General features: G+C 46.1%; 1 protein-coding gene across 1 annotated transcript in view; it reads left to right on the forward strand.

Annotated features, from left to right (window-relative positions):
• The window catches only part of LOC121282432 (gamma-aminobutyric acid receptor subunit alpha-5-like), a 529643-nt gene that overhangs the window by 27984 nt on the left and 475898 nt on the right, over positions 1 to 25761 (forward strand). Inside the window, exon 3 of the mRNA XM_041196144.1 lies at positions 21695 to 21816. Coding sequence (XP_041052078.1) covers positions 21695 to 21816 — 122 coding nt within the window. The remainder of the gene's footprint in view (positions 1 to 21694; positions 21817 to 25761) is intronic.

Raw genomic sequence — 25761 nt, forward strand, 5'->3', positions numbered from 1 at the left:
GGGCCGAATGGCCTAATTTCTGCTCCTATGTCTTATGGTCTATTGCTGGCCCAATCGACTGCACACATGTGGCCATCAAGGCACCAGTGGGTGAGCCCGGTGCCTTCGTCAACAGAAAGGTCTTCCACTCCATGAACGTGCAGATAGTGTGTGATCACAGGATGCTGATTCTACAAGTCTATGCAAGGTACCCAGCCAGCTTCCATGAAGCCTACATCCTCAGACGCTCCCAGGTGCCGGGGCTCTTCAGTGTTCCAGCCCAGCTGGATGGTTGGCTGCTGGGTGACAAGGGCTATCCCCTCAGAAGGTGGTTCATGACGCCTCTCCGCCGTCCAAGAACAGAAGCTGAGGAGCGCTACAATAGGAACCACGCCTCCACAAGGGCTGTGGTGGAGAGAGCCATCAGTCTTCTCAAGATGCACTTCCATTGCCTGGACTGCTCAGCGGGCACACTCCAGTACCCCCCCAGATCATGTGTCACTGATAGTGGTTCCATGCTGCACTCTCCACAATCTTGTGCTGGAAAGGGGTGACACAGTGGACGATGAAGATGTTGATGCTGTGGATGTGGCTGCACACGATGAGTCCTGCACTGATTTGGAGGATGAGGAAGCACTGGGCAGTGATGAGAGGCTGAACGCTGACCCGGCATTACACCAAGAAGGCAGGGACACCCGAGAGACTTTAATCCAATGAACCTTCAGCTAACTCCACACAAATGGATCAGCAGGACCAGCCTTGGCACCTCTGTACTCGGCACTTAAGTGCTATATCTTCCACTTCAAGAGCTGCAAGTAAGGGCTTTGGACATAAACTTCAATGTCCATTCAAACACTCATGACATGTATGTAAACCACACAAATGCAGCACAAAGGAGCCACCCTCAACCATCGTAACACATTTGGATTTAATTTTATCCATCATATGGTCGAACAAAATGAAAGCAAAACGTTTTTAATAACAGGAATAAATAATAATTTAATAATAATCTAGGGCCAACATAAAAGCACTTTTGAGAAACCTGTGGTGTGCCTAAGGTGCCTTATGCTTACGTTTATGGGTGCTACATCTTGGTGCCGTCCCATTGCTCAGAGTGGCTTCTGATACAGCCTGGTGACTCTGCTGTCCTGGTGGCCTCGATGACCTTGGCGGACATCCTCTGGCCTGTGGAGCCTGTGCTGGCCCTGCCTGGGAGGGAGTGGCCACTGCCATGGCTGGCATCTCCCCAGTCGTCGCAGCCTCAACAGATGCAATGGTCACTGGGAGAGGGGCAGGGGAGCTGCTGCCCTCATCCAGAGCACCCTGAGAGGAGCCCGCAGAGACAACAGGCAACTGCTGTACCAACACATTGGACCTCCCTGCTCATTGCAGATGGATGGGCACCGAGCTGGGCAAGTTGGTGCCCAGACCATCTCCCTCATTGCCAATGATCAGCTGTGGCCACTGGCACTGTGAGGGCTTGCAGGTCCAAGCATATCCCCAGGAGAAGCTGCTTGTTCCCCTGGAGTTGCCTCTCCAGGAGAGTAGCCACTGTCTCCATGGAGGAAGCATGACGCTCTGATATGAGGCTCATGGCATCACTCATGCTCCACGTGGACTCCTCCACCACAGACGCCAAGTGAAGCATACTCTCATGCAACACTCCCAGATGTTCCCGCATACCCGGCCACATTTCCTGCAGCTGCTGCATTGCGGACAACTCCAGAGGCACATCATCACTGCCCAACTAAGCATGTGCCTGGTCCCCTGCAGTCCTCCAACTGCTGGCACCATCGGCACTCTCTGACTCTGCCAGATCCTCCAGAGATTGTGAAGTGCCGTCTCCACTGTGCCCCGGGACACTAGCCGATGTTGCAATTCCCACTGATGTACTAGTCTCTGCGCTGTGCCTGCCTCACAGGAATGGTGTGACCCAGGTGACAGTTCAGAGCCCTCAGGTGTGAGAGGGGGAATCTGCAATGCAGCCTAGTCGGCAGCCTTTAATGATGCTAAAAATAACAACAAGAACAGTGGATCAGTTAGCGTGCACACAGTGACACACTTCATTCCTTTCCCCCAGGCTCATTATGTGCTCAACCTTCCAGAACCTATGGAGACAGATATTGGTGGAGTGGCAAGTAGTCAGGAGGAGGCCCAAACATCACAGGCAGATACAGACAGGCTGGTCAGATGGCCTAAGGAATGCCAAATGGAATTTAATCCGGATAAGGGTGTGGTGATGCGCTTAGGCAGGACAAACAAGGTACGGGAATACACGAGGAATGGTAGGACCCTGGAAAGTAAGGAGGATCAGAGGGACCTTGCTGGGTATATTGACAGGCCCGTTAAAGTAGCGGGACATGTACATAAGGTGTTTAAGAAGGTAAATGCCATACTTGACTTTATTAGCCGAGGAATAGAATGTAGGAACAGGGAGGTCATGTTGCAAGTGCAGAAAACACTGCCGAGGCCACAGATATTGTTCTGCCTTCAGTTGTGATCAGCGCTTCATGGGAGGGATGTGATTGTAGTGTAGAGAGTGCAGAGGTTTCTGACCAGGACGCTTGCCTAGAGAGTTGGAGTTATGAGGTCACATAGCATACATTGGGGATATTTGCCGTGGAGCACAGGAGATTGAGAGGTGACAATATTGAGCTTCATAGCATTATGAGGGGCTTGGTTAGGGTTGACAGAAAGCAACTTTTCCCCTTGGCGGAGGGATGAGTAACCTGGTGTCATTGATTTAAGATAAGGGGCATGAGGTTGACAGGTGAGGTGATGAGGAATTTTTGCACACAGTAATGTGGGACGCACTGGCTGAAAGGGTGGTGGACGCAGAAACCTTCCTAGCATGTAATAAGTATTTGGATGTGCAGTTGTGATGCCATGACACACAAGGCCATGGGGATGTGCTGGGAAATGGCATAAGGCGACTTTGGAAGGTGCTTGACACGCGCATCTTCGCAGGGCCAAGGGACCTTTGTCTATGACCCACACGTCTGACTCTATCAGTATGTGAATGAGCAATGTTGCTACAATAATGATTCCAACTATCATCAGTGCTTTGGATGGTGGGAAGACAGAGCGGATGTCACTGTGGGCTGTAAATACCTGGCTGCTCTACCCCAGCCTCACCGACACCTGTGGACCTGGGCGTAAGGCGCCTTTCAAGCTCCAGGGCCTTCTGCTCGAATAAGCTCAAAATCATCAACTGGGCCTGGCCACCTCCAGTGCACAAACGCTCATTAACATTGTGCACATTTTTCTCCTGCAAAACAGAGAAGACCATTCATTGGAGCTAATCGCACATGTACTCTGCATGCTTACGCCACACCCCTACCACAGTGGCCCATCTCAGGCCTCCAGTGCCTCCTCCCCACAGTACTGCTGATTGGTCACAAAAATGTAGTATGACAGCTTCCAGCATGCAATAAAGGAACATTTGTAATTATGGGTGACTTTAATCTGATATAGATTGAGCAAATCAAATTAGTAACAATACCATAGAGAAGGAATTCCTAGAGTGTATACGGAATGGTTTTCTGGACCAATACATTGAGGAACCAACTAGAGAATAGGCCAAAACAAAAGCAGAAATACCTGGAAAAACTCAGCAGGTCTGGCAGCATCGGCGGAGAAGAACAAAGTTGACGCTTCGAGTCCTCATGACCCTTCAACAGAACTAAATAAAAAGAGGAGAGGGGTGAAATATAAGCTGGTTTAAGGTGGGGGGGGGGCGGAGGGAAGTGGTGGGGGTGGTGTGGTGGTGGTTGTAGGGACAAGCAAGCAGTGATAGGAGCAGATAAACAAAAGATGTCACAGACAAAAGAACAAAGGTGTTGAAGTGGTGATATTATCTCAGAGAATGTGCTAATTAAGACTGGATAGCAGGACACACAAGGCACAGATAGCTCTAGTGAGCATGGGGTGAAATGAGACTAAAAGGGCATAAAAGGTATAGATTTAAAAATAATGGAAATAGGTGGGAAAAGAAAAATCTATATAAATTATTGGAAAAAAACAAAAAGGAGGGGGAAGAAGTTGAAAGGGGGTGGGGATGGAGGAGGGAGTTCAAGATCTAAAGTTGTTGAATTCAATATTCAGTCCGGAAGGCTATAAAGTGCCTAGTCAGAAGATGAGGTGTTGTTCCTCCAGTTTGCGTTGAGCTTCACTGGAACAATGCAGCAAGCTAAGGGCCGACATGTGGACAAGAGAGCAGGGTGGAGTGTTAAAATGGCAAGCGACAGGGAGGTCTGGGTCATTCTTGCGGACAGACCGAAGGTGTTCTGCAAAGCGGCCGCCCAGTCTGCGTTTGGTCTCTCCAATGTAGAGGAAACCGCATTGGGAGCAACGAATGCAGTAGACTAAGTTGGGGGAAATGCAAGTGAAATGCTGCTTCACTTGAAAGGAGTGTTTGGGCCCTTGGATGGTGAGGAGAGGGGAAGTGAAGGGGCAGGTGTTGCATATTTTGCGTGAGGAGGTGCCGTAGGTGGGGGTTGAGGAGTAGGGGGTGATGGAGGAGTGGACAGGGTGTCACGGAAGGAACGATCCCTGCAGAACGCCGCCGGTGAGGGGGGGTGAAGGGAAGATATGTTTGGTGGTGGCATCATGCTGGAGTTGGCGGAAATGGCGGAAGATGATCCTTTGAATGCGGAGGCTGGTGTGGTGATAAGTGACGACAAGGGGGACCCTATCATGTTTCTGGGAGGGAGGAGAAGGCGTGAGGGCAGATGAGCGGGAGATGGGCTGGACATGGTTGAGGGCCCTGTCAACAACCGTGGGTGGAAAACCTCGGTTAAGGAAGAAGGAAGACATGTCAGAGGAACTGTTTTTGAAAGTAACATCATCAGAACAGATGCTACGGAGGTGAAAGAATTGAGGAAGCGTGGTGTGAGGAGCTGTAGTCGAGGTAGCTGTGGGAGTCGGTAGGCTTGTAATGGATATTGGTGGATAGTCTAATACCAGAAATTGAGACAGAGAGGTCAAGGAAGGGAAGGTAAGTGTCAGAGATGGACCACGTGAAAATGATGGAGGGGTGGAGATTGGAAGCAAAATTAATAAATTTTTCCAGGTCCCGACGAGAGCATGAAGCAGCACCGAAGTAATCATTGATGTATCGGAGAAAGAGTTGTGGAAGGGGGCCAGTGTAGGACTGGAACAAGGAATGTTCCACATACCCCATAAAGAGACAGGCATAGCTGGGGCCCATGCGCGTACCCATAGCCACACCTTTTATTTGGAGGAAGTGAGAGGAGTTAAAGGAGAAATTGTTCAGTGTGAGAACAAGTTCAGCAGAGGACTTAGTTTCATACCCTTACGCCCTCATCTCAATGAATTTCCGGCTCGGCACGATGCTGAACTCTTCTTCCGCCATCTTCGTCTCCGGGCTCACTTCTTTGGGCAGGAGTCTTCTCCCCGTTCAATGGATCCTTTTAACCACCTCCAATATTCTCCCTCCACATGGACCCCTCCCTCTGGATTCTTACCTTCTCTTGATCTTTTAATTGAGAACTGTCGGCATGACATTAGTCATCTCAATTTCTCTGCTCCTCTCACCCATCCTAACCGGTCTCTCTCTGAACTTATTGCACTCCGTTCTCTCAGGTCTCAGGTCCAACCCTAACATTATCATCAAACCCGCTGACAAGGATGGTGCTGTTGTTGTCTGGCACACTGACCTCTACCTCGCGGAGGCTGAGCATCAACTCGCAGACACTTCCTCCTACCTCTCCCTGGACCATGACCCCACCACTGAACATCAATCCATTGTTTCCAGGACTATTACTGACCTCATCTCCTCTGGAGATCTTCCTCCCACAGCTTCCAACCTGATAGTTGCCCAACCTCGGACGGCCCGCTCCTACCTCCTATCCAAAATCCACAAACAGGACTGCCCCGGTAGACCGATTGTGTCAGCCTGTTCCTGCCCCACGGAACTCATTTCTCATTATCTTGACTCCCTTCTCTCTCCCTTTGTCCAGTACCTTCCCACCTACATCCGTGATTCCTCTGACACCTTATGTCACATCAACAATTTCCAGTTCCCTGGCCCCAACCGCCCCTCCTCTTCACCATGAACGTCCAATCTCTCTTCACCTCCATCCCCCACCAGGATGGTCTGAAGGCCCTTAGCTTCTTCCTCGAACAGAGGCCTGAACAATCTCCATCCACCACTACTCTCCGTCTGGCTGAACTTGTTCTCACACTGAACAATTTCTCCTTTAACTCCTCTCACTTCCTCCAAATAAAAGGTGTGGCTATGGGTACCCACATGGGCCCCAGCTATGCCTGTCTCTTTATGGGGTTTGTGGAACATTCCTTGTTCCAGTCCTACTCCGATCCCCTCCCACAATTCTTTCTCCGGTACATCGATGATTACTTCGGTGCTGCTTCATGCTCGCGTCGGGACCTGGAAAAATTTATTAATTTCGCTTCCAATCTCCACCATTCCAATATCCTCCATCATTTTCACATGGTCCATCTCTGACACTTCCCTTCCCTTCCTTGACCTCTCTGTCTCAATTTCTGGTGATAGACTGTCTGCCAATATCTATTACAAGCCTACCGACTCCCACAGCTACCTCGACTACAGCTGCTCACACCCCGCTTCCTGTAAGGACTCCATCCCATTCTCTCAGTTCCTTCACCTCCGTAGCATCTGTTCTGATGATGCTACCTTCAAAAACAGTTCCTCTGACATGTCCTCCTTCTTCCTTAACCAAGGTTTTCCACCCACGGTCGTTGACAGGGCCCTCAACCATGTCCGGCCCATCTCCCACGCATCCGCCCTCACGCCTTCTCCTCCCTCCCAGAAACATAATAGGGTCTCCCTTGTCCTCACTTATCACCCCACCGGCCTCCGCATTCAAAGGATCATCCCCCACCATTTCCGCCACATCCAGCATGATGCCACCATCAAATACATCTTCCCTTCACCCCCTCCCCCACCCCCCCAGCAGCATTCCGTAGGGATCATTCCCTCCGTGACACACTGGTCCACTCCTCCATCACCTCCTACTCCTCAACCCCCACCTACGGCACCTCCCCATGCTTACGCAAATTATGCAACACCTGCCCCTTCACTTCCCCTGTCCTCATTGTCTACGGGCCTAAACATTCCTTTCAAGTGAAGCAGCATTTCACTTGCATTTCCCCCAACTTAGTCTACTGAATTCGTTGCTCCCAATGCGGTTTCCTCTCCATTGGAGAGACCAAACGCAGACTGGGCGACCGCTTTGCAGAACACCTTTGGTCTGCCCACAAGAATGACCCAGACCTCCCTGTCGCTTGTCATTTTAACACTCCACCCTGCTCTCTTGCCCACATGTCTGTCCTTGGCTTGCTGCATTGTTCCAGTGAAGCTCAACGCAAACTGGAGGAACAACACCTCATCTTCCGACTAGGCACTTTACAGCCTTCTGGACTGAATATTGAGTTGAACAAGTTTAGATCTTGAACTCCCACCTCCACCCCCACTCCCTTTCCATTTCTTCCCCCACCCTTTTGTTTTTTTCCAATTATTTATAAAGATTTTTCTTTTCCCACCTATTTCCATTATTTTTAAATCACTGCCTTTTATGCCCTTTTAGTCTTATTTCACCCCACCCCCACTAGAGCTATCTGTACCTTGCGTGTCCTGCCATCCATTCTTAATTAGCACATTCTTTTACATAATATCACCACCTTCAACTCTTTGTTCTTTTGTCTGTGACATCTTTTGTTTATCTGCTTCTATCACTGCTTGCTTGTCCCTGCAACCAACGCCCCCCACAATTTCTCCCCCCAACCCCCCCCACCTTAAACCAGCTTATATTTCACCCTTCTCCTATTTTTACTTAGTTCTGCTGAAGGGTCATGAGGACTCGAAGCGTCAACTTTGTTCTTCTCCGCCGATGCTGCCAGACCTGCTGAGTTTTTCCAGGTAATTCTGTTTTTGTTTTGGATTTCCAGCATCCGCAGTTTTTTTTTATCTAGAGAATAGGCCATCCTTGACTGGGTATTGTGTAATGAGAAAGGAATAATTGGCTGTCCCTTGGGGATGAGTGACCTTAATATGTTAGATTTCTTCATGAAGATTGACAGTGATGTAGTTGGTTCTGAGACTTGGATCCTGAATCTTAATAAAATAAACTACGATGGTATGAGACGCGAGTTGGCAATGATGGACTGGGAAATGTGACTTAAAGGGATGATGGTGGATAGGCAATGGCAAACGTTCAAAGAGCACATGGGTGAACTTCAACAATTATTTATTCCTGTCTGGCGCAAAAGTAAAACAGGAAACGTGGCCAAACCATGGCTTACAAAGGAAATTAGAGATAGCATTGGATCCAAGGAAGAGGCATACAAATTGGCCAGAAAAAACCAACAGACCTGAGGATTGGGAGCAGATCAGAATTCAGCAAAGGAGGACCCAAGGATTGATTAAGAAGGGGAAAATAGAGTATGAGAGTAAGCATGCGGGTAACGTAAAAACTGACTGTAAAAGTTTCTATAGGTATGTGAAGAGAAAAAGATTGGTGAAGACAAATTTAGGTCCCTTACAGTCAGAAACAGAGGAATTTATAATGGGGAACAAAGAAATGGCTGACCAACTAAATACATACTTTGGTTCTGTCTTCACAAAGTAGAACACAAATAACATACTAGAAATGTTGGGGAACACAGGGTTTAGTGAGAGGGAGGAACTGAAAGAAATCAGTGTTAGTAGGGAAATTTTGTTCAAGAAATTGAAGGGATTGAAGGCCGATAAACCCCCAGGGCCTGATAATCTAATCCCAGAGTATTTAAGGAAGTGGCCCTAGAAATAGGGGATGCATTGGTGGTCATCTTCCAGGATTCTATTGACTATGGAACAGTTCCTACAGATTGAGGGTAGCTAACGTAACCCCACTATTTAAAAAGGGAGGTAGAGAGGAAACAGGGAATTATAGACTAGTCAGCCTGACATCAGTAGTGGGGAAAGTTCTAGAGTCCATTATAAACGATTTAATAGCTGAGCACTTGGAAAACAGTGACAGAATTGGACAGTCAGCATGGATTTATGAAAGGGAAATCATGCTTGACAAATCGACTGGAATTTTTCAAAAATGTAACTAGTAGAGTTGATGAGGGGGAGCCAGTGAATGTGGTTTATTTGGACTTTCAGAAGGCTTTCGACAAAGTCCCACATAAGAGATTAGCATGTAAAATTAAAGCACATGGGATTGGGGGTAGTGTATTGAGATGGATAGAAAACTGGTTGGCAGACAGGAAACAAAAAGTAGGAATAAAGGGTCTTTTTCCAAATGGCAGGCAATGACTAGTAGAGTACCGCAGGGATCGGTGCTGGGACCCCAGCTATTCACTATATATATTAATGATTTAGATGAGGGAGCTAAATGTAATATCTCGAAATTTGCAGATGATACAAAGCTGGATGGGAGGGTGAGCTGTGAGGAGGATGCAGAGATGCTTCAGTGTGATTTGGACAAACTGAGTGAGTGGGTAAATGCATGGCAGATGCAGTATAATGTGGATCAATGTGAGGTTATCCATTTTGGTAGCAAAAACAGGAAGGCAGATTATTATCTGAATGGCTATAAATTGAGAGAGGGGAATGTGCAACAAGACCTGGGTGTCCTCATACACCAGTCGCTGGTGCAGCAGGCAGTGAAGAAGGCAAATGGTATACCAAAACAAAAACAAAAATACCTAGAAAAACTCAGCAGGTCTGACAGTATTTGCGGAGAGGAACGCAGTTAATACAGACTCAAAAGGTTAACTATGTTCCTCTCCGCAGATGCTGTCAGACCTGTTGAGTTTTTCCAGGGATTTTTGTTTTTGTTTTGGATTTCCAGCTTCTGCAGTTTATTGCTTTTATCTTAAGGCAAATGGTATGTTGACCTTCATAACCAGAGGATTTGAGTACAGGAACAGGGATGTCTTGCTGTAATTATACAGGGCCTTGGTGAGACCATACTTGGAATATTGTGTGCAGTTTTGGTCTCCTTATCTCAGGAAGATAGTTCTTGCTATAGAGGGAGTACAGCGAAGGTTTACCAGACTAATTCCTGGGCTGGCAGGACTGACATGTGAAGAGAGATTGATTCGGTTAGGATTATATTCACTGGAGTTCAGAAGAATGAGGGGGGAATCTCATAGAAACCTATAAAATTCTAACATGACTAGACAGGATAGGTACAGGAAGGATGTTCCCAATGGTGGGGGTGTCCAGAACCAGGGGTCACAGTCTGAAGATACGGGGTAGGTCATTTAGGACGGAGATGAGGAGAAATTTCTTCACCCAGAGAGTGGTGAGCCTGTGGAATTCGCTTCCACAGAAAGTAGTTAAGGCCAAAATATTGTATGTTTTCAAGAAGCAGTTAGATTTAGCTAAAAACAAAAAAACTGCGGATGCTGGAAATCCAAAACAAAAACAGAATTACCTGGAAAAACTCAGCAGGTCTGGCAGCATCGGCGGAGAAGAAAAGAGTTGACGTTTCGAGTCCTCATGACCCTTCGACAGAACTTGAGTTCGAGTCCAAGGAAGAGTTGAAATATAAGCTGGTTTAAGGTGTGTAAGTGGGGGGTGGAGAGATAGAGAGACAGAGAGGTGGAGGGGGGGTGGTGTGGTTGTAGAGACAAACAAGCAGTGATAGAAGCAGATCATCAAAAGATGTCAATGACAATAGTACAATAGAACACATAGGTGTTAAAGTTAAAGTTGGTGATATTATCTAAACGAATGTGCTAATTAAGAATGGATGGTAGGGCACTCAAGGTATAGCTCTAGTGGGTTTTTTTTTTATAATGGAAATAGGTGGGAAAAGGAAAATCTTTATAATTTATTGGAAAAAAAAGGAAGGGGGAAACAGAAAGGGGGTGGGGATGGGGGAGGGAGCTCACGACCTAAAGTTGTTGAATTCAATATTCAGTCCGGAAGGCTGTAAAGTGCCTAGTCGGAAGATGAGGTGTTGTTCCTCCAGTTTGCATTGGGCTTCACTGGAACAATGCAGCAAGCCAAGGACAGACATGTGGGCAAGAGAGCAGGGTGGAGTGTTAAAATGGCAAGCGACAGGGAGGTTTGGGTCATTCTTGCGGACTATTTGTACTATTGTTGTTGACATCTTTTGATAATCTGCTTCTATCACTGCTTGTTTGTCCCTACAACCACACCACCCCCCCACCTCTCTCTCTCTCTATCTCTCCGCCCCCCACACACACACCTTAAACCAGCTTATATTTCAACTCTTTCTTGGACTCGAACTCAAGTTCTGTCGAAGGGTCATGAGGACTTGAAACGTCAACTCTTTTCTTCTCTGCCGATGCTGCCAGACCTGCTGGGTTTTTCCAGGTAATTCTGTTTTTGAGTTAGATTTAGCTCTTGGGGTGAAAGGGATCAAAGGGTGTGGGGAGAAAGCGGGAGCAGGCTATTGAGTTGGATGGTCAGCCATGATCATATTGAATGGCAGTGCAGGTTCAAAGGGCTGAATGGCCTACTCCTGCTCCTAGTTTCTATATTTCTATATTGGAACCACCCCCTGCCCCCCTGCCCCCCACCACAAACGGCCACGTTGGACACATTCCACGTCCATCACTTTAAGAAACACAGGTTCTTTGCTCTCATGGCAAGGAAGCGCAACTAGGTACAACACCAAGGGCACCAGATGGCTCTTGGCCACAAGACCTTGAAGATCCCCTTCCACAGTCTCATCACCGTGAATAGGACATGTGTTGGAGTTCTGAGTATGCGCCTAGCTGCATCTCCTGCAGGTTGCCCCCAAACTAGTCATGTGTGACTAAGAGCAACTCATGGTGTGGGGATAACCCATCTCCTCATGAACCACTGAGGCTGATGTAAGTATGGGCACTATCTGCTTGCCCACCCAGCATACGACAAATGCCCAACATGAGTTAATGCAGTCACAACAGTAAGACTTTGTTGGGGGGCGTGCCCTCAAAGGCTAAGGCTACCTGCTGGGTTAAATGTCCAACACCAACATTGTCCTCACCCTGCCAGAGCGCAACAAGTCATTGAGGTGCTTGTGACATTGGACCCAGGTGTGCAGCACCATGTCACGGGAGCTTACCACCTCTGCCACCTCCTCCCAGGCACGTTTCATCATGTCAGGGGGCCTCCTCCTCCCATCCTGGGGGACCAGTGCCTCCCACCTTGCTACCACCTCCTCGAGAAGGGCAGCAAGGCAATCATCCGAAAAATGAGGGGCACATTGGCCTTAGCCTTTGAGGGCCCCCCCCCACCACCCCCCCCCCCCAACAAAGTCTTACTGTTGTGACTGCATTAACTCATGTTGGGCATTTGCTGGCCTACCCTGCCCTGCTCCTGGGCCACACCCTGCAGCCTGCCCTCCTCCTCCTCTGGCCTTCCCTCAACATTGGCCTGCTGTGCAGACCCCCTGTGGTACCACCTGCAGCTGGCCATAGCGAACAGCCTACAGGAGGCTGCCAGTCCTTCTTTTAAACAGACTGCTGAGTCACCATTGGACCCGGCAGTCTGTACACGCCCGCTGCAAACCTCAGACACCCTCAAGCTCCCATCCACTTTCCTTTCAAAATCATTGATTGCCCCCATAGGCAGCGAGTTCCGAGCAAATTTTGAAATTTTACTCATGAATGACTTGGATCTTGGAATTCTAAGTCGCAAAAAAAGCAGTGGTCCGAGCACTGACCCTTGGGAAACATCACTAAAGAATGATCGTCTGAAAAATAACTGTCGAGCTACCTCAACTTGCTGCTTTTTGTCCTAAAGCTATTTTATAAAATCCAATTGGACACTATCAAATTTGGACACTGGCTGATTGAGGCTTATGGAGGGCCAGCTGGATTTTTTATGTGAAGCTTCATCAAAGGCCTTCTTAAACTCTACATGAGCAACATCCACCACATTCCCTTCATCAGCCTCCTTTATTACTTCATTAAAAAATTCAATTTGATTAGTCAAACACAATCTGCCTTTTACAAATCCATGCTGACTCTCCTTAATTAACTGAAACCTCTTCAAGTACCTGGTGATTTTTCCCTGATTATTGTTTCAAAAACCTTACCCACCACTGATGTTAAACTGACCATCCTGTCGATACTTGACTGTCCTTTCATCTTTTCTTGAAAAAGAGGGTCATTCTTGCCAATTTTCCCTAGATATGGGGGAGGTGCCAGACAATTGGAAACTTAAGGAGAACTCTTCACTATCTCCACCCCCACTACTTTTAGCAACCTGGGATACAAGCCACCCGGACCAGGTGATTCACCTACCCTCAGCATAGCCGGTGTTCCCACTAGCTCCACCCTTCCGATGTTCCATTGCCTTCACTATCTCCACTTCTTCTGATATTTTGTCAGATTCCTCACCCTCAGTTATCACCAATACAAAGAACTCATTATGCATTCCAATCTTGTCCTGCACCTCTAAGCATATATCATCCTCTTGATCCCTAATAGGATCCACTCCATCTCTCACTCCCTGCTTACTATTCCACTGCTGTTGGAAGATTTTTGGATTCTCTTTCCTGCTGACTGCTTTCTATTCTCATATATTCTCTCTTTTTTTCAGTCCTATTATCCACTTCATATCCCCTCTCAACCTATTCTATTTGGCCTGGTTCTCACTTGGAACAGAAATGGAGAGTGAATTCTTCATCATTTTCTGCTCTATTTGTCTCCAGTATCTATGACACCCATATCCATATCACAGTTCTCTGTTCCCAGGAGTCTTAGCCATGCCATCAAGTCTGAGCAGTGGTTAATTCAACAGTCTCCTCCCTGACCAATATTGTAATATGTTATGACCGATGCAGTTGGTAAAGCGGAGTTATTTAAAAATCCCAGAGTGAAACTTTAAATAACTGTCAAAACCTATAATTTTAAGTGTAATGTTTGAGATGCAACTCTAAATTCAGGAATCAGGCCACCAGTTCTCGAGGTTTTACATTAAACTAAATGAAACACTTTATTAATTTACACTGGTTAAAATACATGTACACATGGCTACAAATTACTATCATAACTTTTAACAAATTCCCAAACTAATCTCCATTAAGGCAACAGCAACCCATAGACTTAACCAGACACCAGGCAAAGCATTTTCACCTTACACATTCAAAATGAGGTCCTTTTCACTTTGGTTCCTGTGGAGCCAGTTGGAGGCTTGCAGCTGCTTTTGATCTCAGATTACCTTTGCTCTGCACATCTAAAACCTTTGTCTTGTTATACCTACCACGGCCAATTAAATGTTAATTCTCATTGTATCAACAACCTCTAAACTAAACCTCTCTAACAATAAAACCCCTTTCACAGTACCAATTCTATTAGTAAAATAAACATATTACTTAGTAGCTGCTCGTTAGGTGTCCGTTTTCATCCCACTTCTTGAATGCTCTACTCAAAAAATGCAAATGCCCACTATCTCTCTTACATATCAAAACTCGTACACATCAAAGCACCCAGATATCTGGCTTTAATCCAATTAAGACACACCAATAGACCAAACCTCTATGTGAAAAGAAAAATATTTTCCAAAGTTATATACATTAATAGATTCATGACAATTAACAGAGATTCTGTGGCTCAAATTATCTGCTGATCTACATCTTCCATGGCCCAATAACTCAGTTTCAAGTTCTCACTTTAAAATCAATGCATGTCCTGATATCAGGCAGAAACCTGATCAACCTTGTCAAAAAGAAAAGGGAAGCATTCGTAAGGGTTTGAAGGTTGGGAACAGATGAAGCCCGTGGAGAATATAAAGAAAGTAGAAAGAAGTTTAAGCAAGGAGTCAGGAGGGCTAAAAGGGGTCATGAAATGTCACTGGCAACCAGGATTAAGGAAAATCCCAAGGCCTTTTATACATATGTAAAAAGCAAGAGGGTAGCCAGGGAAAGGGTAGGCCCACTCAGGGACAGAAGTGGGAATCTGTGTGTGGAGCCAGAACAAGTGGGAGAGATACTAAATGAGTACTTCTCATCAGTATTCACCAAAGAGAAGGACTTAGCGGTCGATTTGTCTAGGGAAGAGTGTGTAGATAGCCTGGATCATGTTGAGATAAAAAAAAGAGGAGGTGTTAGGCATCTTGAAGAATATTAAGGTGGATAAGTCCTCAGGGCCAGATGGGATCTACCCCAGAGTACTGAGGGAGGCAAGGGAGGAGATTGCTGGGGCCTTGACAGAAATCTTTGTATCCTCACTGGCTATGGGTGAGGTCCCAGAAGACTGGAGAATGGCCAATATAGTTCCATTGTTTAAGAAGGGTAGCAGGGATAATCCAGGAAATTACAGGCCGGTGAGCCTCATGTCAGTGATAGGGAAATTATTGGAGAAGATTCTTTGTGACAGGATTTACAACCATTTGGAAGCAAATGGGTGTATTAGTGAGAGGTAGTATGGTTTTGTGAAGGGGAGGTCGTGTCTCACTAACTTGATCGATTTTTTCAAGGAAGTGAGAGATGATCAGCGATGGAAGGACAGTGGATGTTATTTACATGGATTTCAGTCAGGCCTTTGACAAGGTCCCTCATGGCACACTGGTACAGAAGGTAAAGTTGCACGGGATCAGAAATGAGCTGGCAAGATGGATACAGAATTGGCTTTGGTCATAGAAGACAGGGGGTAGCTGTGGAAGGGTGGAGTGAATTGAATTGGCTGAAGACTAGTCTGTGATGCTGGGGACCTCTGGAGGAGGCCAAGGTGGATCATCCACTTGGCACTTGAGTGCAAAAGATCTGCTGCAACAGTCTTCAGCCAGATCTTGTGCTGGGCTCCCCCATCAGTATAAATCTTTGGAGGAATGGGATCCACAGATATCCCCATCTTCAGTGAGTTATTTAATTGTCTACCACCATTCATGACTGGATGTGGCAGGACTGCAGAGTCTAGATCTGATCGATTGGCTGTGGGATCACTTAACTCTGTCTATCAATTGACTACATGTGTGCTAAACAGCATAAACAGCCTGTATTGTAGCTTCACCAGGTTGACTTCTCATTTTTAGGTATGTCTGGTGTTGCTCCTGGCGTGCCCTCCTGCACTTTTCATTGGACGAGGGTTGATCCCCTGGCTTGATGGTAATGATAGAGTGGGGGATATGCCGGGCCATGAGGTTACAGATTGTGTTCGAGTACAATTCTGCTGCTGCTGATGGCCCACAGCGCGTCATGGATGTCCAGTCTTGAGTTGCTAGATCTGTTTGAAATCTATCCCATTTAGCATGGCGGTAATGCCACACAACACAATGGAGGATATCCTCAATGTGAAGTCAGGACATCGTCCCCACAATGACTGTGCGGTGGTCACTCCTACTGATACTGTCATGGACAGATGCACCTGCAGCAGGCAGGTTGGTGAGGATGAGGTCAAGTATGTTTTTCCCTCTTGTTGGTTCCCTCACCACCTGCTGCAGACCCAGTCTAGCAGCTATGTCCTTTAGGACTTGGCCAGCTTGGTCTGTGGTGGTGCTACTAAGCCACTCTGGGTGGAGTCTTCAATGTCCATAACCAAGAGCACATCCTGCACCTTTGCCACCTTCAGTGCTTCCTTTAAGTGGTGTTCAACATGAATCAGTACTACCTATAATGATTGCCTCCCCCCAAGCCCTGACCTCAGCTGATGGGCAAGGAAGCTCCCTGCTGATTACTCCCCCATGTTTGACCATGAGATTTCATGGGGTCCAGAGTCGATGTTGAGACTCCCAGGACAATTCCCTCCCAACTGTATACCACTGTGCCACCACTTCTGCTGGGTCTGTCCTGCTGGTGGGACAGGGCGGTGTGCCTTGGGATGGTCATGGTAGTGTCTGGGATATAGTCATACTCACAGAATCATACAGACAATGTCATAGACTAGACAGTTCTCCCAATTTTGGCACTTGCCCCCAGATGTTAGTGAGGAGGACTATGCAGTGTTTACAGGGCTGAGTTTGCCATTGTCATTTCTGATGCTGAGTGCTCTGTCCGGTTCCATTCCTTTTAGACCTTGTAATGGCCCAGCAAGCCACACAGTTGTATTAAACCACTACAGAGGGCATTTAACTATCAGCCACATTGCTGTGGGTCTAGAATCACATGTAGGCCGGACCGGATAAGCACAGTAGATTTCCTTCCCTAAAGGACATTTTGGTTTCATGGTCATCAGTAGACTTTGAATTCAATAAAAATCTGGAAACTTTGTCGATTGTCACAAAAATCTGATTCACTAAATTTCACCATCTGCCAGGGTGTGATTAGAACCCAGGTCCCCAGAGCATTACACTGAGGTCTCTGGATTATTAGTCCAGTGACAATACCACAACATCACAGCCTACCAGTTTCTTTAGTGCATCTTATAGATGGTATACACTACTGCCACTGTGTGTCAGTAGAGGAGGGAATGAATATTTAAGGTGGTGGATGGGGTGTTAATTAAGCGGGCTACTTTGCCTGGATGAATGCAGCTCCAACAACAATCTGGAAGCTTGACACCATCCAGACAAGTGGAGAGTATTCCATCACATGCCTGACTGGTGCCTTGTAGAAAGTGAACAGGTTTTCGGGAGTCAGGAGATGAGTTACTCTCTGCAGCATTCCTAGCCTCTGACCTGCTTTTGTAGCCATAGTATTTATCTGGCTAGTCCAGTTCAGTTTTTGGCTTATGGTAACCCCCAGGATGTTGATTTTGGGGGATTCAGCAATGGTAATGCCATTGAACATCAAGGGGCAATGGTTGGATTCTCTCTTGTTGGAGATGGTCATTGCCTGGCACTTGTGTGGTGCAAATGCTACTTGCCACTTGTCAGCCCAAGCCTGGATATTGTCCAGGTCTTGCTGCATTTGGACATGGATTGCTTCAGTATTTGAGGAGTTGTGAATGGTGCTGAACATTGTGCAATCATCAGCGAACATTCCCGCTTCTGGCCTTATGATGGAAGGAAGGTCATTGATGAAGCAACTGAAAATGGAACTCCTGCAGTGATGTCCTGTAGCTGAGATGACTGACCTCCAACAACCAGAACCATCTTCCTTTGTGCTAGGTATGATTCCAACCAGCATAGAGATTTCCCTCTGATTCCCATTGACTCCAGTTTTGTTAGGGCTCCTTGATGCCACACTTGGTCAGATGCTGCCTTGATATCAAGGGCCGTCACTCTCACCTCACCTCGGGAGTTCAGCTCTTTTGTCCATGTTTAAAACGAGGCTGTAATGAGGTCAGGAGCTGAGTGACCCTGGTGGAGCCAAAACTGTGTCAGTGAGGAGGTTATTGCTGAGCAACTGTTGTTTGATATCACTGTTGATGACACCTTCAGGTATCCGAGAAGAACTAGATGCCAGGTTAGATGGGTGGGTACCACCAAAACCATGGATAGGTAAATCTCTGGATCCTGGATGCTTAGGTTTCTGGATTCCTGCCAGCTGAATTTCTGAATGCATGAAAAATATTTCTGGTGGTTTTATTTGGCTGTGATGTACTTTGTGAATGGTGTTATATAAAGATAAGTCTCAGTGAAGCACTTGAAGTATTCTCACTGTTGTAATGTAGGAGGCAAAGCAGCCAATTTGCTGTTCATGGGATCTTGCTGTGCACAGTGTGGTAACACCCAGATAATCTGTTTACTCAAGTTGGTTGAGGGACATAACTCCCCTTCTCTTTTTCAGGTGGAAAGTGAAACTGAGACCTTGTCTGCTGTCTTGAAGAAATGCAGTACTGGGGTTTCAGCTTCAAATCATGAGGTTCTAGGTTCAAGTCCCACTCCAGGGCTTGAGCACAACAATCAAAATAAAAAATGCTACCAGCTGAGCCACAGCTGGATACCTGAATAGCTGGCTATGTGGGCAGTAAGCCAGTATATGGGCAATTGAATAGTGGATACTCTCATTACTGCCTCTCATAACCAAACCTTAAATAGTCATGTGACCCTTGACCTGGAAACACTGCAGCAAAGAAAATTGGATTGTTTTTACAGAGATTTGACAAACATTCTTAATAACTTTTCAATCTGTGAGTTTGCATCAATTATAATTTTCTTGGGTAATAATTGGTCCCTTTTTCAAAGAAATTACAAGAAATATTGGTCCATGTGACCTGGCGACCCTTGACTTGGAAGCAGCACCAACAGGAAGGAAGCTGAGCTTCTCCTCTTTGTATCTGCCTGCCACATGAGGAGAGCTACACACAGGAGAGCTGGAGGTGAAGGTGATCAGCACACAGACGCAGACACAAAGAAAAAGCCGGCAAAGACAGAAAAAGAAACATGGAGAATTCTTGTGAGGAGAAGAAGCAAATGACTCTCAGGAAGTGCTCAGTTTTTCTCTTAACCAACTTGCACATTGACTTCTGTCTCCTTTTCTGCCAAAAATGTCTAAATCCTGGAAAGTTGAGTGAGTAGCTCGGAGATGCTAAAGTGCTGCATGTTTTCCCACAAATTACCAAACAGTGAACTGGAGTGCTATTGGTTGAATAGGAACTCTGAAAATCTACACCATCAGGACTGTGACCTGAGGGAAAGAGGGTTTGTAGAAGACTGCCCTGCTGATAATAATCATACACTTAACCCAAAGGTGAAAGCTATTGTTGGCTAGGATTCCTGACCTCCCATGTTTGAAAAAAAGAACAGGATGTTTCTAAATATTCTGTGTAATACCAGTGCATGTACTATTTAGAATGAGTCTGGTTGGTGCCAGTTATGTACAGTGTAATTCTGAGTGACTAGTTGGTCCAGTTGGAGCATGGTTTGTTGGATTGAATCAAGGAGTTAGGAATGAGTGATTTTGAACATCCTGACATTATCAGGTGATAATGAGAAATGTCAATTTGGGCACTGATGTGATATCTGTACAATTTCTTGTGTCTCTGTACTTGCTGCTCACTGACTGTTCCTGTCTGATTGAATGAGATCAGTCTCTATGGCGTATCCCCTGTGAAAGACTGCAAAATATTTAAATCCTGAAGACGAAAGTGAACAAATTGTTCAGTGTTGGGATGTGTTCAAATCCCATGGCTGATGAGGAGATGTGATTGAATGCATTCTTCTAAAAAAAAATCTCACGTGCAGATAAGGAATAGGAAGGAATATTTTAAACACTGAGTTAACTTGCGATACTGACGTCCAATAAATGAACATTGCCGATCTCTAAATGCCCTTGAGAAGGTGATGGTGAGCTGCTGCCCTAAACCATTGCAGTCCTTGTGGTGAGGATACTCCAGCAATGACTTTCTCTGTAGCAATTTGATAGAACTGAGTGGCTTTCTAGGGCTATTGCAGAGAGCAGGTAAGATTCAATCACATTGCTGCAGGTCTTAAATCACATGTTGACCAGACCAGGTAAGGACGGCAGACTTGCTTCCCTAAAGGACATTAGTGAACCAAATGGGCTTTTGTGACAATCTTGTAGTTTCATGGTAATCATTACTGAGACGAGATTTTTATTCCAGATTTATTAAATTAACAGACTTGAGTTCAAATGCCACCAGAACAGTAAGATTGCATTTTCAAAACACCAATTGTTTAGCTGGGAAGTCCATTTGGTGTACTACCTGGCTTGCCACAGTCATGTGACTCTGCCATTAGGCAAGCTGACTGTATGCTGCCATTTCTAGTGAGTTCAATAAAGCCTCTCTCTGAGACAGGCACTGATGATATCTGATGTCCTCACACATGAAACAGTCTCCAAATTGTTAGTCAGGCCCCTATTCTAGACATTGACCTTGCCAGGTAATTTATTCCATTACGCTATGTTACTGGACCAGTAACCCAAATAAGTCGGTAGCATAAATGGCATCAAGGTACTGTGGGAGTGGTTTCCATCTACTCCTCCACCCCCCATTTGTGTAGTCACAGAACATTAGTGTGTTTAAAATGGCTGCCCATTATATCTGTCCCTGTTCCTTTCAATGTCTGAGTTGCCTCCATTTTGGTAGGATTTTAAAATGGATGACAGAAACAGATGGAACCCACATTATCCCATGCAAACCAGCACCTTAGGCCTGGGACTCCACTGATTCTCTAACTTGTTTAGTGCTGATCAACGGAGCATGAATGGTGCACACTTCACCCATTGGCACTTAAAGCTTTCTCAAATAGATCCCTGAAGGATTATCCAAGATAATCAGTGATCCTTTGTGAATAATTGTTATGGCCAGGAGAACCAATAATGCCCATTTTTTTTTTTTGTTTGTTTTCTGACCATCTGAGAGGCACCATAACCATCACCCCACCTCCCCTCAACCTCCTGCCAGGTAACCTCCCTGGCATCATCTAATCAGTGAGTATGTGACTGACAGATTGATCAGAACCCAGACTGCTTCCATCATCTATAAGGGCACCCACTCTGTTCACCTGATAGGAGTGGACCCTGAAACCCTACACCTACACTTCTGGAAAGAGGGGGAGATAAGCCATTAGCAAGTTTGTGATGGGATCCTTCAATCATTTCTCAGCTTCCTGGGCCAAAAGGACTTGCTCTAAAACATACCCTTCTTGTTCTAAATGTGCAGCTTTATTTTCTTCACTGCAGAGGCTGAAAATAACTGTGGCCTTGATTTCAACATCAGATTTTGCCATCCTGAAAGCTTCTCAGTGGTCTCTCAGAGTCTGGCAGTTACCTTCATCCAATAATATCAGGTGATGATAACAGGAACTCCCTCATAAAAGGTTAGACATAAGATAAATGGCCTTCTCCTGTTCCTATGTTAAGACCTGTGTGAAAAATACCTAAAATATTTGGGAAAAAAAAATTCTTTTTATTCATAGATTTTCGAAGAAGCATGCTCGACCAGCACCAACAGAGGGGAAGGACAACATCACCATCTTCACCAGGATCCTGGACCGTCTGTTGGATGGGTACGACAATAGGCTGCGGCCTGGTCTCGGAGGTAAGAATCACAGCAAATCCAGCCCCTTAGGTAAATGATCAAATTTAGAAATGTTCAAAATCTGATGCAACACTCACTTTCTGTTGCACACGCTATTTAATAAGGTACAAATTGTTCAGTGTGGTGAAGTGTTCAAAACCCAGAAGGTTTAAGTTAATAAAGTCAGGAATGAGAAGAGAACAGGCAGAACATATTCACCCAATAAAGGGTTGAATTGCCAGTAAATTCCATAGAAGCAACTGTAAACACGGCAACTCATTGTTACCTTCTCGAATGCAATTGAGGATGGGCAAAAAATACTGACCTTGCCAAAGACAGCCACATCCCCTAAATGAAAATTAAAAACTTGTGGAGTAAATGCATGCCTGGAGGCATGGGGTGGAGATAGAGTAGAAAGATATTGGGGGTAAAGTTGATTGATGAGATTCAAGGTTCTGGTGAGGAGGTGAGGCTGAGGAACATGTTGAATGATTGTTTTGAGGGACAAGTTGAGCAGATTTGTTGAGGGATGTGGTGAGCAAATGTCATGAAGGGACATGCTGAGTAGAAGGGGTTGAACAGAGATGGGAAATTGAGTTTGAAAAAGATAATGTATGGGATTGAGGGATACAGTAAGAGGGTGGCACACAGAATCTGAGACTTGAGTGCATAACACAGTAAAGTGATGGAAGGGTTCATCAGCAGTGCTATCATGTGGCACTTGCTTAACAATAACCTGCTCACTGATGCCCAGTTTGGGTTCCGCCAGGGCCACTCAGCTCCTGATGTCATTACAGCCTTGGTTCAAACATGGACAAAAGAATTGAACTCCTGAGGTGAGTTGAGAGTAACTGCCTTGACATCGAGGCAGCATTTGACCGAGTGTGGCATCAAGGAGCCCTAGCAAAACTGGAGTCAATGGGAATCAGGGAAAATGCTCCACTGGTTGGAGTCATACCTAGCACAAAGGAAGATGGTTGTTGGTTGTTGGAGGTCAGTCATCTCAGCTACAGGACATCACTGCAGGTGTTCCTCAGGGTAGTGTTCTCGGCCCAATCATCTTCAGCTGCTCCATCAATGAATTTCCTTCCATCATAAGGTCAGAAGTGAGGATGTTCGCTGATGATTGCACAATGTTCAGCACCATTCGCGTCTCCTCAGATACTGAAGCAATCCATGTCCAAATGCAGCAAGATCTGGACAATATGCAGGCTTGAGCTGACAAGCGGCAAGTAACATTCGTGCCACACAAGTGTCAGGCAGTGATCATTTACAACAAGAGAGAATCCAACTATCACTCCTTGATGTTCAATGGCATTACCATCACTGAATCCTGGGGGTTACCATTGACCGGAAACTGAACTGGACCAGCCATATAAATACTGTGGCTACAAGAGCAGGCCAGAGGCTTGGAACCGTGCGACTGACCTCCTGATTCCCCAAAGCCTGTCCAGCATCCACAAGGCACAAGTCAGGAGTGTGATGGAATATTCCCCACTTGCCTGGATGAGTGCAGCTCCTACAACACTGAAGAAGCTGGACACCATCCAGGACAAAGCAATCCGCTTGATTGGCACCACATCCACAAACATTCACTCCCTCCAGCAACGACACAAAGTAGCAGCAGTACCATCTACAAGATGCACTGCAGGAATCCGCCAAGGCTCTTTTGACAGCACCTTCCAAACCCACAACCACTACCACAAGGGCAGCAGATAAACGGGAATGCCACCATCTGGAAGTTCTCCTCCAAGCCACTCATCATCCTCACTTGGAAATATATTGCTGTTCCTTCACTGTCGCTGGGTCAAAATCCTGGAACCCCCTTCCTAACAGCACTATGGGTATAACTTCACCACATGGACTAGTGATCGAGAGACTCAGGGGAATGCTCTGGGGATCTGGGTTTGAATCCCACTATGGCAGATAGTGGAATTTGAATTCAATAAAAATCTGGAATTAAAAGTCTAATGATGACCATGAAACCATTGTTAATTGTTCTAAATACCCATCTGGTTCACTAATGTCCTTTAGGGAAGGAAATCTGCTGTCCTTACCTGGACTCCAGAACCAAAGTGAATGTCCTCTTAAATGCCCTTTGAACTAGGGAAACTATGGATGGGTAATAAATGTTGGCCTGGCTAGTGACACCCACATCCCCATGAATGAATAAAAAAAAGTCACTGGACGAACTGATGAAGAACACTTAGCTAATTTGGAGGATGTGCTGAAATGCTTCTCACAAAAAGTGGTGTGCTTGAAATGAGAGAAATGTTTTCTTCCAAGCCAAAAAGATAGTTTACTTTGGCCACAGGGTCAACACACAGGGCCTGCATCCATGGAAGAAAAGGGTCAAGGATATTCGTGAGGCACCTGCACCAAGAAACACTACAGAACTAAAGGCCTTCTTAGGCATGATAAACTGCTATGGGCTATTTCTCCCAAATCCATCGACCGTACTGATTCCATTATACGCATTGCTTAAGAGAAACCAAATGGATTTGGCAAGCTCTGCACCAGGATGTGTTTCTGAAGGTAAAGCAATTGTTAAAATCATCAACTGGCCCACTTTGACCCTAAGAAAGAATTGATTTTAACTTGTGACACGTCCCCTTATGGAGTCAGGGCTGAACTTTCACATGGGATGGTGGATAGTTCCGAACAACGCATTGGTTATACATCTCACTTGTTTAGTGCTGCAGAGCGACGATATTCTTAAATTGAGAAGGAGGGTTTGTCTGTTGTGTCTGGTGTTCGGAAATTCCATCAATACATCCACAGCTGCCGTTTTCACATTATCTCCCACCACAAACCTCTGCTGGATTTATTTGGAGAAGATAAGGCAATACCCCCCATCCCATCTGCTCACATCCAGAGGTGGGCACTAATGTTGGCTGCTTACGAATACACTTTTATTCACCGATCAGGAAGCCTAATCGTACATGCTGATGCGCTGAGCCGCCTTCCCCTGCCAGATAACAACATGAAGGTTCCAATTCACCAGGAACTTGCCTGAGTACTAAATGTTTTGGATTCCTCCCCTGTCCAGGCCAAACAAATCCGTGAGTGGACAATCTGAGATCCACTTTTATCTCACGTCCGGGAGCAGGTCCTGAATGGATGGTCAGGCGAGTCAAAGTCTGATGACATGAAGCCCTATTTCAATTGCAGATATGAGCTCACCCGCCAGGATGGCATATTGCTCTGGGGAGCAAGGGTTATTGTGCCCCCGAGAGGGCGAAGGCCATCACTGGCTGAATGACATAGTGCTCACCCTGGCATTAGTAGGATGCAGTTGCTCATGCGCATCTACTTGTGGTGGCCAGGGATGGACGCGGACATCGAAACCCTAGTCAAAAGTTGTCTTCAATGCCAGCAGGTACAAAAGCTACCCCTCTTAGCTCCATTGTGCTCCTGGGAATGGCTGGATGATCATGGCTGCGCCTCTACATTGACTATGTGGGGCACTTCTTGGGAACGATGTTCCTTTTACTAATAGACGCTCACTCCAAGTGGATGGATGTCTATGAAGTCCGGTCACCTATGTCTGCTGCCACCATAGACCGTTTTCAACAGAGTTTTGCAGTGCACAGGTTACCAGAGGTGTTCGTGTCAGACAACAGGACTGCATTTATCAGCAGGAGTTCCACAGGTTTACTACCCTCAACGGAATAACTCATATCAAAACCTCACCTTCCCTCCCAGCCTCTAATGGTTTGACTGAGCGGGCAGTCCAAACTTTTAAATCTGGGATGAAAAAGCTGGACGAAGATTCCATCAGTATCAGATTGTCATGGTTCCTGTTCACATACTGGACAACGCCACACATGACCACCGGCATTGCCCCCGCTGAATTCCTAATGAAGAGACGGCTCCTCACCCATCTAACTCGTATCAGGCCGAATTTAGGGGGGTAGGTGGAGAGAAGCCAAGAGGCCCAGAAGACTAGACGTGATGATCATAATC

This window comes from Carcharodon carcharias, chromosome 9 (genome assembly GCF_017639515.1).
Source record: "Carcharodon carcharias isolate sCarCar2 chromosome 9, sCarCar2.pri, whole genome shotgun sequence".
Classification (NCBI taxonomy): Eukaryota; Metazoa; Chordata; class Chondrichthyes; order Lamniformes; family Lamnidae; genus Carcharodon; species Carcharodon carcharias.